We start from the raw sequence: 16,776 nt of genomic DNA, 5'->3' as shown, positions 1-16,776 counted from the left end.
TTCCGTCGTCTTCCGGGTCTTTTGGTGTTGCTGAGCTCACCGGTGCGTTCCTTCTTTTTAAGAATGTTCCAAACAGTTGTTTTGCCCACGCCTAATGTTTTTGCTATCTCTCTGATGGGTTTGTTTTGTTTTTTCAGCCTAATGATGGCTTGCTTCACTGATAGTGACAGCTCTTTGGATCTCATCTTGAGAGTTGACAGCAACAGATTCCAAATGCAAATAGCACACTTGAAATGAACTCTGGACCTTTTATCTGCTCATTGTAATTGGGATAATGAGGGAATAACACACACCTGGCCATGGAACAGCTGGGAAGACAATTGTCCCATTACTTTTGGTCCCTTAAGACGTGGGAGGCACATATGCAAACTGTTGTAATTCCTACACCGTTCACCTGATTTGGATGTAAATACCCTCAAATTAAAGCTGACAGTCTGCAGTTAAAGCACATCTTGTTCGTTTCATTTCAAATCCATTGTGGTGGTGTATAGAGCCAAAAATTTTAGAATTGTGTCGATGTCCCAATATTTATGGACCTGACTGTATATATATATATATATATATATATATATATATATATATATGTTTCTGTGTTCTAACTTGTAGTCAGTATACATGTATTTCTACAAGTATACTGAGTCATTTATTATATCTACATCTCCTGTGTTTTTTTTGTTTTTTTTATAAAGTTTGTAAAAGTTGTATTGTCCAACATTTTGAAGAGAGCAACGATTGCCCAAAATGTGGAAACCAAGTTCATGAAACCAATCCTTTAGAAATGCTAAGGTATGTAAATGCTTTTATTTTCCATTCTACAGAAATGCCATTGACTGTGCTTTTGTATTAAACCCTCTAATGCGCTGCGAGTGTTATTTTCTGCAATTCATTCATTCATTCATTCATTCGCTCATCTAACATTCATAAACAATATATATTTGTAGTTTTATTGATTTTTTATAATACTACTATGTATTTTATAATACTACCATAGGCTATGAATAATACTACCATGTGATGTGTGGAAGCCAGTTGTAGAAATCATCTCTTCTTTCAAACATTATGGTCATTCATGCGGTTATTAAAATTAGTATCCTGTGTGTGAGATGTAGATTTGTTCATCATGTGGTAAAGCTACAATGTTTTTTTCCAGCTCCTTTTTTTTTCCTCGTTTTCTGATGTGTTAAAGGATAAATTCACCTTTTAAGAAAAAAAATAATAAATGCACATTTGTTTTGCCGGTAAAATAATGTGAATTTACTATTTTTAGTTTTAAGAGCCTGGAGAGCATTGCACCAGTGATCAGCAGATTGCTGGTGCCATGCAGGTCTCCTGTAAACTGTCAATCTGTTTGTCGGTACCTCATATGGGCAAGCAGTTTTATACTGGCAGGAAGAATCCATGAACTACCAGAGTGTTCAACAGCGACATAGTAGTTCATTGAGAACTACAAGCCAACAGCCACAAAGGCTGTCGGGACTTTTAGTTTCCCATTCACAGAAATCTGTGAATGAAAGATGCAGACGGGTGGGCAATTATTTAAAATGACACAGCAGATCTCAAAGTAAATGCAATTGCCGGTTATCGGCGGCACTTTCCTCACGCTGTCACAGTGTGAGGAAAGTACTGCCGATGACTGGCAAATGGTACAAAGCAGATCTACACTGATCATCAGTGCCCAGCAGTGCCACCCTCCAGTGTCCAGCAGTGTCACGTCCAGTGCCTGGCAGTGCCACCCTCCAGTGCCCATCAGTGCCGCCCAGCAATTGTGCCCATCAGTCTGTGCCGCCAGTCAGCGCTGTCAGTCAGTGCCGCCCATTAGTGCCCATCAGTGCCGTCTATCAATACCCATCATCAGTGCCTCTTCATCAGTGCCCACCAGTGCCACCTCATCAATGCCACCTCATCAGTGCAGCCTATCTGTGCCACCTCATCAGTGACCATCAGTGCTGCCTATCTGTGCAGCCTCATCAACGCACATTATTGAAGGAGAAAAATTGCCTGTTTACAAAATTTTATAATAGAAATAAAGAAAAATGTTTTTTTTTTGCTTTTTTTTTTATAGTGCAAAAAATAAAGACCCAGTGGTGATTAAATACCACCAAAAGAAAACTCTGTGTGAAAAAAATTATAAAAAATTTCACATGGGTACAGTGTTGCATGACCGCACAATTGTCATTCAAAGTGCAACAGTGCTGAAAGCTAAAAATTGGCCTGGGCAGGAAAGGGCTAAAAGTGCCTGGTAGGCAAGTGGTTAAAGAGAAGCAAAATGTCAATTTGCCCACGCATACAAATCTAAAGTTGGGGGATACAGATTACGTTTTGGTTTACCACCTGTATTTAAATGTGTTTGCAGATTGGACAGCAGGCATCATTAATGCTGTATGATGCAATGCAGTTCACACATCTGTGTGTATGTGTATATATATATAGCTTCACCACTGACATTCAGTTTGCATTTCTATTTATAGATGTGCTACAGCTTTAGTTTCCCATAAACTATACTATCAATATTCTATTGTGCTCTGACTTGTGTTGTATTCCCTTTACTTACTAATGGTCTTCATTGGACAACAAAATTCTTAAGATGTCTACTTTTGCCTCATACCTGTAGGCAGGGCCATGGATAAGGGGTACCACCAGTCCTCCTGTACAGGGCCCAGGCCAGCAGGGGGGCCCAGGCAGCTAGGTCATTCAGGTGTGGGCAGGGAGGGTGATTGCAATTACTGGAACCGATCCCCTGCATGGTTCTCTCTGCAAAAGCTGAAAGGTGGCTTCTTCGCCTCTCCCTCTAGCTGTCTTTCAGATGCTGCAGAAAGAGCCATACAGGGGATTTGTTCCAGTAATTTCCCCCCTGCTGCACCTATCACCCTCCCTGTGCACCATACTTTTCCCCCTGCTGCCCAGCCCCCCCCCCCCCCTGTGTGCCCTCACCCCTGTAGTGCCTCCGGATTCCCTCCTCTCCTTCCCACCAGCAGCTGCAAGCACACAATAGGATCCTTCAGGAAGGAGAGTGGGGGAAGGGTCTGGTAAATATGTCACATTTACCATCCCCTTCCTTTCCTAAATGAACACAGTGAGCGATTGGTACCGGTCAATCACTGTGCTCATTCATAACTAAAGCATACAGTTGCAAGAAAAAGTATGTGAACCCTTTGGGATTACGTGGAGTTTTGCACGAATTGGGCATAAAATGTGCTCTGAACGTCATCTAAGTCACAACAATAGAAGAACACAGTCTGCTGAACATAATACTACACAAACATTAGATGTTGCCATGGTTTAATTGCACATAACATGTAAACATTCACAGTGCAGGGAGGAAAAAGTATGTGAACCTTTGGACTTAATAACTGGTTGACCCTCCTTTGGCAGCAATAACCTCAACCAAACGTTTCCTGTAGTTGCAGATCAGACCTGCACAATGATCTGGAGTACTTTTGGACCACTCCTCTTCACAAAACTGTTTCAGTGTAGCAATATTCTTGGGATGTCTGGTGTGAATCGCTCTCTTAAGGTCATGCCACAGCATTTCAATCGGGTTGAGGTCAGGACTCTGACTGGGCCACTCCAGAAGGCGTATTCTGTGCTGTTGCAGCCATTGTTTTGTTGAATTACTTGTATGCTTTGGGTCATTGTCCTGTTGCATCACCCATCCTCTGCGGAGCTTCAGTTGGCGGACAGATGGTCGTACGTTTTCCTGCAAAATGTCTTGATAAACTCTGGAATTCATTTTCCCATCAATGACAACAATCAGTCCAGGCCCTGAGGCAGCAAAGCAGCCCCAAACCATTATCTGTTTTTTTTTTTGGGGGGGGGGGGGGCTCTGTCAGGTTGGCTGCATGGGGCCCCATGGTTTCTAACAGCAGCCCTGCCTATAGGAAAATAGAGCCTCGTACAGTGTATGCCCTATAGAGCGATAATATGGTTGCTAATGGATAAAATAAAAAGATATGTAACGTTTACTAAAAAACATTGTACATTGGTTTCCTAACTATTCACAAGACTAGATTTACTGGCCTGTATATGTTAAGGAAACTGTTTGGTTTTATTGTATCAGTTTTTTTGTTTATTTCAGAAAGGCAAAATGAGCTCATATTCCTCCATGAATTAGTGGATGCTGTCTGTCCAAATCCATTAGGGGAACATAGTAACAACAGGAAGCTCATTGTAGCTGAAATCCTCAAACTCTGCTCATAATTCTTACGTTATACCTAAAGTGTTACTAAATCCGTAACGATAAAATCAGTCCTACCTATAGGTAAAAGTTATAAAGCAGACTTTACTACCACTTTAAGGGAGGGGAGGAGAGCAGTGGTTCTGCATACGTGTTTGTGTGAGCATGGGCATGTTTGTCTCAATGCAATCCTGTACACCATCATGTGCATGCTGGTTATGTCCACATGGGCTCTGCACAGCCTTTTTTTCATTGGTTAGGCTATCAATGGTGGTACTTTTCTTCTTTTTCATATGATTGAAAAAAATCTTAAAGAAGTGCCTATTACTTCAGCCTAAGCCCCGGTGCATGGCGCTCTGGTGTTTGGCTGTGATTGGAAGGCACAGATGTCCCGCCCAGCCCCTCCACTGACAGCCTGTCAAACTTTATGAGAAGATGACAGCTGCTGTGACTAGACAGGGCACCTACTGTAGTGTTACGAACTTCTGGGGCCGCATGTGCCCAGGGAATTCATCCCTAGGTGTATCCTGTCCTAAACCTTCGCACCACTAGGTTACGGGTGTCAAACAGGCGGCCCTCCAGCTTTTGCCAAACTACAAGTCCCATGAGGCATTGCAAGATGGACAGTTACAAGCATGACTCCCAAAGGCAGAAGCATGATGGGACTTGTAGTTTCGCAACAGCTGGAGGGCCGCCAGTTTGACACCCCTGCAGTAGGTGCACCATCCAGCCACTGTTTGCCACTGGATTACTTTTACAGGTGGTGAAAGGGGGTCCCACCCTATTCTCGCTGCTACCCCCTTTACTGGACTCTCCTATGTGACTGGGGAGACCAGTAAAGATGTGAATAGCAGCATCTGCTCCCCAGGAACTGTTGTTTTTCCTCCCACCATGTGATGTCAGAAACTAGAAGCAACAAGGATTTTGTCATCTCCAGTTTAATTTCTGTGTTTACTAGCCAGTTACTGGCCAGCGAAGCAGCTGATCAGACTGATCTGTGTCTGGCTGGCTGCATTGGAGGCCATAAAGAGGACCTGTCATGGCTCATGCTCTCACAAAAGATGTTGTTTATCCATTCTGATAGCAATAAAATTGATTTAAAAATCAAAAATGAAGGTATAGTGTAAAAAAAGAAACCATTTAAACCCCCCCATCCTCCCGTGCTCGCACGCAAAAGTGAATGCATTTGTTGGTCCCGCACGCATATGTAAACAGTGGTCGCAACACACATGTAAGATATCACTGCAAGCGTCAGATTGAGGGCAATAAGTCTAGCACCAGACCTCCGGGGTAACTCTAAACTGGTAATCTGTAAAGGCTTTAAAAAAGTTACCTCTTGATAATTTAAACTACCGTGGTTTGCCATCATTCCATGGGCGTGTGCAATTTTAAAAGCATGACATGTTTGGTTCCTGTTTACTCAGCGTAACATCATCTTTTACATTTTACCAAAAAGTCTGGTATTATATTGCAACTGAAATTGCTGTTGGGTTTTAGCAAAGGTAAATTTAATTAACGCAGAACAAATATATCTTTCCAAAAAATCTTCATCTACCGGTAATTTGTTTCTATAATTTTCAGTTTTCCATTTTGTCACGAAGTATATTAGACAAGAAAAACAACAAATTCCTTACCATAATCTGTTGTCACTTTTGTACCTTCTAATAATAGCATCTGTCAGCACATCCCAAAATCTGAATTTTAAAGGATAAGTTCAACTTTCATAACATATTCAGGATGTAACATGTTATGAAAGGAGCGGCCCCCGCTCCCCCATTTTGACAAGCTGTAAAAATTTAGAAAAAAAGGTGGCCGTGCATGGGCTCCACCCGCCCGGCCACAGCACTCATTTACAGCTCTCCGTGATTGAGAAAACTACAAGTCCTGACAGCCTTAGCAGCTGTCGGCATGTAGTTCTCAATGAACTACCATGGCGCTGTGGAGCACTGTGGTAGTTCATTTAGTCGTCTTGTCAGAGTGCATCGGCTTGCTCGTATGGGATGCACAAGCAAGCAGATATACTGACAAGTCTGCAGGAGTCCTGCATGGCACCAGCGATTTGCTGATTACTGGTGCAATGCTTTACAGGCTCCTGCAACAAAAAATAATAAATGCGTAATTTGTTACCTGCAAAAAAATGTGCATTTATTTATTTTTTGGCAAAAGGTGAACTTATCCTTTAAATCTGCTGTACTCCCAGCTTCCATTATGTGTATGGCTACATTCGATCCACATAGTCCCACTGTATGTGGGAACATAGCCACCCTCCTCTGCTCACAGTATCACATGCCAACACAGCCAGCACATAATACCACAGAAAACCCCCCTTTCATAAAATCCCATTAATAAAATGGGGACACGTGTGCAGTGCAATAGACAGTATTTTGTAGTAGCAGTGCACCTGACCGCAGTATACAGTATGTGTACGGCTTGTAACCAGGGACAGGAAGCGAAGAGAAAAAAACCTCCTTCAGTGGTGCTCAAGAGATAACAGCACTTTAAAAAAAAAACAGCATGTACATTTTGTGTGCAGATTCCGATATAGTGTGAAGGACATTATGCTGTCATTGAGTTTTTTTGGTATGGAAGGTTTAATGACATTTTAACGATCTTTCAATATTTTGCGTTTTAGTACTGCTACTATTATTGTTAGGTAGTACAATCAGGAAATGCATCTGTTCACTTGATTTTTTTTTTTTTTTAATTCAGGCTGGATAACACACTTGAAGAAATTATATTTAAATTAGTGCCAGGACTTCGGGAAAGTAAGTGTTGTATTTATACTTTGGGAGTTTTACTGTTCTGTTGTCCGAAGCTAACTTTTTGGTTACTGTTAAATAGGAGAACAAGACCAAGAAACTGAATTCTGGAAAAGGAAACGTCCAGAAGAAAGTGGAGAAGGTATTTTATGTGGTTGCATGTTTTATTGTTTCATAGGAAAAACTGTTTTTGACAATCCGCAACACAATTAAAGTTGAATTCCAGCCATACCATCAGTCTTGCGCAGTTGTACAGGTTCATCTCTTGTACTAAAACATGGCTTACTCTGATTTCACTATATGGTGTGAGCTTCTAACTGTTGTATTAGAAGTTGTAGCAACTCCAATAGAGACTGCCTCATTTTCTGGCTGAACGACTCCCAGCATTATCTAACCATTTCCTCCCCATCCTTAGGGCATCTGGCCCCGCCCCTTTTATTAACTGGATTTTAGTTCTTTCAATGGAGGCTCAGCATCACAAGTAGGTGTTACCTAGAGTGGTCTGTATGCTGAATGCAGCCTCTCTAGAAATGCCCACTCCTTCAGTCTGCCATTTATATCAATGCATTTTAATATTTGCATGAATAGCAGATTAAATGTTCATATTTCAACATGCACCAGATTCCACATTCTTAAATTGTTAAAACAATCATCAGATGAGTAATGCAGATCTATCCGACTAATCAAGGTGCATATAGTGATGGTGATGCTAAAATCATAAGTTCTGTGATGTATCCAAAGAAATCCGTGACTTCCGTGATAGGGGAATAACTGTATAATGCACTAACCAGATAGCGCAAGTACATGCGCATTGGAGTATAATGACCTACTCCTGGTCACAGCCAGATGGTCCTCAGCGTGAAGCCCTCAGGAACACCAGTGCACCACTCTTGCCGTCTCCTACCACCAGGGGGGGTGCGCCTCTTTACAGTAACACGAAATCACTTTATATCCTCTATCGCCAGGGTTGGTGTACTCTCTTATCAGGAGATCATCTCAGGGGCTCAGCAATAAGACCCAAAAGAAAGAAATAAAAACGCACCAAAAACGCTCTGGAACGCATATGAACCAGCAGCCAAAATCAAGAGAACCTCCAGCAGCAAGCACCAATAGACCCCTTCCTCAACAGTAGAACCCTCCCAGCAACATCAAGGGGTTAATTGTTGCTGGGAGGGTTCTACTGTTGCGTTTTTATTTCTTTCTTTTGGGTCTTATTGCTGAGCCCCTGAGATGATCTCCTGATAAGAGAGTACACCAACCCTGGCGATAGAGGATATAAAGTGATTTCGTGTTACTGTAAAGAGGCGCACCCCCCCTGGTGGTAGGAGACGGCAAGAGTGGTGCACTGGTGTTCCTGAGGGCTTCACGCTGAGGACCATCTGGCTGTGACCAGGAGTAGGTCATTATACTCCAATGCGCATGTACTTGCGCTATCTGGTTAGTGCATTATACAGTTATTCCCCTATCACGGAAGTCACGGATTTCTTTGGATACATCACAGAACTTATGATTTTAGCATCACCATCACTATATGCACCTTGATTAGTCGGATAGATCTGCATTACTCATCTGATGATTGTTTTAACAATTTAAGAATGTGGAATCTGGTGCATGTTGAAATATGAACATTTAATCTGCTATTCATGCGAATTCCCTGTATTATACACTCAAGCGCTGCATTTTTTGTATTTGACTTTTGATGAAGGGGGTATACAAGGTTTACCTATATGCTAGCAGCTTGAATCCCATCATATCCAGCGCTCGTCCCTCTCTTCATATACTGTATACATTTTAATATTTGCACAATTCCCACCATGATCTAGCCCAGGGCTTGAAAAAGCTGCTCGCCAAATGCGAGGAGAAATTCCTCTGTGGCGAGCGGCGAGCAGCGAGCACAGATGAAACATGGAGCGACTGCACCTGCGCTCCCAGCCTCTTTGTGAAGCCGAGTTCCGGTTTACCACTTCTGGTTTCCGGCTTCTGCGGCACAGGTGGGGACAGGTGCAGGAGAGGTCCGCTCTCCTCCGCTGAGAGGAGACACCCTCTCCACTGCCGTGGGGGACTCGGGGGGGGACAGTAAGTACTGTATACAACATGTCATATCACTATAATGGAGTACAGGGGAGCTGGGATATACATTACTGTATACATGTCATATCACTATAATGGAGTACAGGGGAGCTGGGCTATACATTACTTTATACATGTCATCACTATAATGGAGTACAGGGGAGCTGGGATATACATTACTGTATACATGTCATATCACTATAATGGAGTACAGGGGAGCTGGGATATACATTACTGTATACATGTCATATCACTATAATGGAGTACAGGGGAGCTGGGATATACATACTGTATACATGTCATATCACTATAATAGAGTACAGGGGAGCTGGGATATACATTACTGTATACATGTCATATCACTATAATAGAGTACAGGGGAGCTGGGATATACATTACTGTATACACGTCATATCACTATAATGGAGTACAGGGGAGCTGGGATATACATTACTGTATACATGTCATATCACTATAATAGAGTACAGGGGAGCTGGGATATACATACTGTATACATGTCATATCACTATAATAGAGTACAGGGGAGCTGGGATATACATACTGTATACATGTCATCGGGCCTGGGCAAGGTTGGGTGGGGCAACTTGTGGAGAGTAAGTTTTTTGTGACCGGCTAGTAGATCTGGACTCGAAATTTTAACCCCTGTAGCCCACTGTTTGCATCAGGGCTGAGAGCTCTTGAGAGGAGTACTGGGAAAGGATACTGTGATGTTTTCAGGGAGCTGTATACAGCTCCCCACCAGCCATGATCTGCCTACATTCTGCATTTTAGAGAAGCACAGAGACCTAGTAATAACATCCCAGGGACTTAAATAAGGTATGTATTGAAAACAGAAGGATATAATTTAAAAAGTCCATTAGCATGATGATTGGGAAAAGGAGGGGGCAGGGGGGAGGCACCATGGAAAACAATATATTAACTTCTTGGCGCTGACCGTACGCAGATATTTGGCCTCTCGGCGGCCGGGTCTTTGCGCCGAGGGGCCGCTGTTTGTGTACCTAATGTAAACAAAACATATTCCGAGAGTGCACGCCCAGTGCCTCACGGATAGGTCCAGATCGCTACTTGCGGTCGGGAGCTTTCTGATCATATGGCCATCATGACAGCCAATCATGGAGGTCACATGACCCTAAATCCCACCTCCCAGCATCACAAACCCCTTAAAGGGCCGTGAGGTGCTGGCGGCAAGAGGTTAAACTTCACCTTTAAATTATGTGCCATCTTAGCATTTTGAACAGTCATACCAATTCATTGATGGCATTGATAATTCAAATTCTTCTAAAGCCCCGTGCACATGATGAGATGAGAATATCGGGTGGATGATCGTCCGTTTTTTTTTTGCATGCTAGTCTCATATCGAAGTGAAGAGGCTAATAAAGTTACGAAAATTCTTGTATGACAGAATAATCTAAAGTGATGTAATGTATTGTATTTGTATTTTATTAACGAAAATTGGACCGATTAAATGAAAATCATAGGATCTGGTATCGTACCAGAAAACTTTTGTGCTTGTCCCTTCTAATAATTTCCGATGAAAGCTGTGTACTAACAATCAGATTTTTCGTACAATCGCTTCGAAAGCTATATTTTTTGTTCGATTTTCTAATCATGTGTACTAGGCTTAAGATTTTAATTGACCAATGCAAGAGAAGTGTCATTTTGATTGTTTAAATTCTGGTGTGGCAGAGGGCAATTTTTTGTTTCATTAGTACACTTTCAAGGCAGTTGCTTCCATGGACCTATGTGGTCTGGACTCAATGTATGGCCAAGGACCCTAGCTCCTTGTTAACCAATCCATCTGTTCATCCATTCATCTCCAGGATGAGCCTCTTCGCTGTCCATGTGCAGAGAATACCTTGGCTCAGATACTGATCAGCAGAACTCCCATGCAGGAAATGCCTCAAGTGTTTGCCATTTCAGGGAGAATGCCAGTTTCCTTGGATATATCAAAGATCATAGGAGTTAACAACACTCTCCTCCCTCAGAAAAAGGAGGCTCATGCTTCTGAAAGTAGACCTTCTACCCCTGAAGCTAAGAATAGTTTGTTTCTTTCTCCTCAGGCCTATAATTCAAAGTGTAAGTCTGGAACAAACTTTTAGAAAATGTGGTCCTCTAAGACAGCTAAGTCTGGCTCTCAGTGATAGGGTGTCCCTACTATTCAGAGTCAGGGTATGTCTGTTGGCTTTTTTTGGCTTTCTGCTCCAAGGAAATCTCTAATGTTTTGGTCTAGATTGTCAGTTACAGGGTCTACAAACTGGAGTTTCAACTTTGTCTCCTCCTGGTTACATGTTTTCAAATTTGCCTCTCTCCCTGCAAATCTGGGGGTCATCGCCCCTGTCCTGAATGAAGAATGCTTTCAGGATTTCTACTTGAATCTGTTCACAGTTCCCAAGCCAAATGGACAAGTTTGAAGAAATGTCCCTATGTCCTACTTTTGCTCATTCTGGATTTGAAAACTCACAACTTGTACCTGTGGGTATGTGCTTGGAATAGGCCAGGTCAATCATTGCCTCCCTTTTTCCAGGGGCCTTTTGTCACAGGGGGAGGACATCGGACATGGATCTCTTGGCGTCCAGATTCAATAAAAAACCAGACAGGTTTGTTGACCGGTCCAGGGATCCTCAAACATTTGCAGTGGCTCAGTGGGATCAGTTCCACTTGATCTATGCCTTTCCATCTCTCCAGCTTTTCCATCATTTGCTCCACAGGATAGAGATAAAGGGCATTCAGGTGATTCACACTGCACTGAACTGGCCAAAGGTGTGGTATTTAGACATACTCAGACTCCCAGCAGACTCCTCTTGATCCCTTCTGGATCATCCAGATCTTCTGCCCCAAGGGCTGGTCTACCATCCTGCTTGCTGGTCACTGGTTTTACCAGCTTGGCTGTTGAAGCCCGGGTCTTGAGAGGCATGGACATATCGGATTCAGCCATCTTTACCCTTCTGAAGTGGTTGTTAGTACTGCTATATATTGTTGTCTTCTATTATTTGGACAGATGACGAGGTATATGTTTATAAATGTACTTTTTCCCGCAGCAACTAGTCCAACAGTTCTTTTCCAGAGAGATACATTTATTTGGATAAAGATATTTGTTACAGATGACAGAAATCCAGCTGAATACGTAAATATTACAATGAACAACAGCCCGCAGAATCCCATTTAAGATACTACACCTCCAGCATATGTCCAATCTATAATATGCACCTAGGTAGCTTCCATGCATGCAATAATGCGAGTTATGATCTATACCTGTGCTTCCATATTAATGACAGAAAAAAGCTCCTCATATACACATTCTCCCAATTCAGTAGAATGGCAAGCACTCTGACTGGCCACTTTTAGTAGCCCCTTTGATCTTCTGGGTGACAGGTAATGCCTTTTAGGCTTGAACAGCTGCAGTCATAATTCAGATATTTCCTAAACTGCATTCTTTTACCATTAATTAGAAAAACAATAATTCTATTTACCAAACTTAATTCTGACTGAACAATCTGCATTTATCACCCTTGCAAGTTTGCAAATTACATCCTTTGAATTGTAACAATGTGACCCCCAAGTGCCAAGGTGATATTGCATAAAATTAACATAGCAAAGAGTCCTTGGCTATCCTTTTGTTGTGTAAAATACATCTAGCTCAGTCCTATGCTGTCCTGGTCGATAACATGAGAATACACCACATACAGTATATATATATATATATATATATATATATATATATATATATATATAAAATTACAATATCCCTACATATGTGGACTGCTGTATTTGTATTAATCTGGCTTATCTTATTCTTGTGTCCTTGTACAGTATTTACATTGGTGGTTAAAATGCTGACATTGTGGGGAAGAAGTATGCTTTAATGTAACCAATGTTATGAGATAATACATTTTTTTAGCAGATCAGGAAGTATTAACTTCCTGAAATGAGCTATGAACAATGAGTGCTCTTCACACTGCCCACTCTAATAATGAGTGAACTTTAGGAAGCAAGAATGGTAAATAACATTTAAACTTCTTTCTATTTTACAACTCTGAATGAGAGTGACGTTTTGGCAAATGTGATAGTTAATATGCCACTTTGGCTCAAAGTATCGGTCTCTGAACAATAGGCCAGAAGGTAACTGCAGAGAGGAATTAGGAACAATGTGTATGGTAAAAAAACAACATTACACTTTTTTTTTTCAATGTGAATGGGGAAATTCCTCTCGCAAAGGCTCTGTATCCACCCTCCGGCAGCACTGATCAGGCAAAAAAAAAAAAAGAAAGTACCGTATATAATTTCTTAACATTTGTACGTGGTTTTTTTTTGTTTCCTTCTGTAATATATGAAAATTTACTGTAATTAAACAAAGAATTTAAAAATTACCTTTAGTAACCCTTTAAGTATTTTTTTTCTGTGGAACCCTAATTTTGTGAGCAGTCCCTGGATCACTCATTTATCCGATTCCCAGAGACAGAAAGGTGAGACATCCTCAGTATCATTTGTGGCAAAAAATGAGTTTAATTCTTGTGAGATTTGATTGTTATAAGTTGGTTCTTGTAAAAGCGTTTCATTCAACTTCCATTGCCACGTACGGGCGAAGAGTTATTTTGCATCACCTTTGAGTTCTCAGCTTACAACATGACAGTTTACATGTTAGCAGAATAAACTGGCGGATGAAGGTTTAAAGAATATTAAATAGACATAATTCTAAAATGTAATTATTTTTAATTGTTTATATTTCTGTTTAACAGATGGACATCCAGACAATAAAAGGCTTAAGGATGACGAAGAGGAGAATGACGAAAACAAAGACTACCACAGAAGCGACCCCCAGATTGCCATCTGTCTTGATTGTCTACGGAATAATGGCCAGTCTGGGGAAAACATAGTAAAGGTAATTGCAGTTAGTTGGTAATGTTCTCCAGTACCTAACCTTCCAACAACTGTCCAACAACTGGGCATGTTTAGCAGCTCTTTTCCTTTTGGTGGCATTTTCAGGAATTGGATGATGAAATGATGACCTAGAATGACAACAGTAATATCTGTCCTGAAGCAGTAGGGCACCATTCACACTATGGCATTTTGAATTGGGGGAAGAATTGCAACGATTCTGCTCGTGATTTTAAAACGCTTTCTTAAATAACAGATCACACAACAGTTTGTTCAGGTGACATTAATTTTAATGGCACCTGAAAATGTAGTACGGTTCAGCCATAAGTGTTGCGCGATAAATCGCAATGCACAAAGCGTGTCGCCCAAAAGAAGCTCCTGAACTTCTTTTTGGTGACGCGCTTCGCATGATGCGGTTTAGTCCTGCAGAACTGTTCCTTGTTTATAGGTGCATTTAAAATTAATGACACCTGAACACACTTTTGTCGTAGCGATTCTGCTCACTATTCAAAATATATAGTGTGAATGGGGCCTAAGGACGTCCATAGACGAGTTGAAAGCTGAGCGATTTTCTATCTTAACAAAACATTTTGAAATCGCAGGCTAAATCTTGGTGATACTGCCCGCAATTCAAAACGGCATAGTGTGAATGGGGCCTAAGGCTGGTCATAGACAAATCAAAAACCAAATGTTCTTTAGATCAAAAATGGCAAATACAATTATGCCATCATTTGTTTTGTTTTTCTAAATAAAAATCCAGGATGTTGGATTAGGCACTTTAGATTGCAGTACGAAAATCATGAGTCGCAGCTGGCACACTAATGATGTGGAAAACAAACCATCTGACAATCGGCAAGAATTTTCGTTCGGTTTTCGACTTGTAAAATGAACACAAGTGAAAAGTTCAGTTCAGCATTGAAAAATTGGAAATGTGACTAGAGGATTTAAAATTTATATTTAAACTTAAAGGAGAAGTACAGTGAAAGCACCTTTGGCTGTACTTCTCTTGTGGATTACAGTAGTGCAGTTCGTTCTGCACTCCTGTGACCCATTTTCAGCTAACAGCAGGCTGAAGCCCACTGTTGGCTGGCGTTTCTCAGCCAGTCTAGGCTGGGGAAAGAGTCCAACTTTAAAGTTGGGATCCACCCCAGAGTCTAGAGAGGCATTTGGTTCAGCCTCTCAATGAGCCGCTGAGAGCTTGAGCCAGCCGCTCCCTCCCCCTCCACAGCCCAGCGCTCCAGTGAGTGTGAGGGAACCGAGTAGACAACGGTGACTGAAAGAAACCACTCTCTGGTCACAGCAGCTTTGAGAACTCAGTGATCACCCTTAGAGTAGGCGAGGGACTGATGCAGCATTAACCGAATGCAGTGTGGGAAACCCGCGTTCCATGCATGTTTCCCGCACTGTGTTCAAAATACACCCCAGTTGCGATCTGCAACTGGGTTTTAACAACATCCAAAACACAGGTTGCAAACGTAGTGTGTTTGCCTGCACTGGATCACATTGTACAGAAGTGAGATCTGGTTGCAGTGAGTTTCTAAAGAGGTACATGCACTACTTCTGGTGCGGTGTGGTGCAGTGCAATTTGAACACATTCAGAATGCATGGACTCAAATTGCACTGCACTGATCCGCATGAGAATCGTACAGAAACACATTAAGCTTTCCTATGCCAATTCGTAGTGTGAAATGGCCCCTATAGCTAGTGCATTTAAAAATACATCCCTAATCCTCTAGGAATCTTGGTTATATACCTCTTGTTCTATACCTCTGGTTATATATCTATGGTTACATACCTCATACCCCCAGCTGCAGACAGCCCTGGATGCCGGCAGTTTGCATCCAGGGCTGATCGACAGCATGTGATCGCTGCATGAATGATTACATGCAAGGGGCTGCAATTAGCTAAGGGAGCCAGGTGCCTCACATTGCTTTCAGTGGGACTGCCTTCCACAGCTAATCATGGGAGCCCCCGCTGGGGTTCTTGCATCAAACTGGAGTGTCGGTGCATTCACAGGTGTGAATGCAACCTTAATGTTTACCATAATTAACCCTGTTGCACTGTGCTGGCAAATCTCATTATCAGTTGTAAACTAGATTTCAACACTGTCTATCTTAAAAAAGTCAATGTTCAAACAATAGCAATGTTTCCTAACCCATTTTAGTCTTGGTGCAATTTAAAAGTATGCACAATCTTGAAGCACACCTGTCTTAAAATACAGCCCCTCTAGATTAGATTAGAAAAGCAGTCCTGAGAGTACAGCATGCAGGGGTCAGGAAAGTGTAAAGTACAGAGTGTAGGGGTAAGAGGAAATATAAAGTACACAAATACACACATACATACGTACACTCACATACATTCTCATACACACATACAAAAAAAACCCTGATTTTTACTGTACTTGACTGACTCAGATGCCTTCTTCACTTGGCTGACATTCACTTTCAGCACCCTCATTGCTGGGTAAAATGTTTGTTCACAAAGCTGGGAGCAGAGCTGGTCGCCACTTGGAAAGCAACCTTCTCCCGCCATCTTGTCCCTACTGTGGGTTTGATTGGCATACAACTATCATGGCCCTGCCTAAACTTGGCCTAATCGAACTCCCACTCTGTGCCGACATACAGTTTGGTGCCTCTCTGCCTTCAATTTCTAACCTAGTCTTCTCAACCAGGATGCTGTATCAATACCCAGAAGGCACCCAAATTTAGAAAGCCTGGGAATTAAAGTTGGGAAATTCAACTTCTTGTATTGTAAGTTAAAGAGGAAAAGCTCAGTGTGTCCCCAGTCAGTGCGAGGACAGAATCACTGTGACATTGTAGAGAGTAGCTTGCAGTTTCCTCAAAAAAACTATTAAAAAAGAGTTTTTTTAAACATTTT

General features: G+C 41.8%; 1 protein-coding gene across 2 annotated transcripts in view; it reads left to right on the top strand.

The window, feature by feature from the left end:
- Nucleotides 1-16,776, top strand: part of PCGF5 (polycomb group ring finger 5) — a 107,559-nt gene that overhangs the window by 57,125 nt on the left and 33,658 nt on the right. For both annotated transcript variants that reach the window (XM_089692758.1, XM_089692759.1), the window contains exons 4-7: nucleotides 690-786; nucleotides 6,884-6,939; nucleotides 7,016-7,075; nucleotides 13,761-13,903. In XM_089692758.1, coding sequence (XP_089548884.1) covers nucleotides 690-786; nucleotides 6,884-6,939; nucleotides 7,016-7,075; nucleotides 13,761-13,903 — 356 coding nt within the window. The remainder of the gene's footprint in view (nucleotides 1-689; nucleotides 787-6,883; nucleotides 6,940-7,015; nucleotides 7,076-13,760; nucleotides 13,904-16,776) is intronic.

This window comes from Staurois parvus, unplaced genomic scaffold (assembly GCF_062004578.1).
Source record: "Staurois parvus isolate SC_StPar_1 unplaced genomic scaffold, SC_StPar_1.0 ptg000604l, whole genome shotgun sequence".
Classification (NCBI taxonomy): domain Eukaryota; kingdom Metazoa; phylum Chordata; class Amphibia; order Anura; family Ranidae; genus Staurois; species Staurois parvus.
This window is presented reverse-complemented; position numbering and strand designations above follow the sequence as displayed.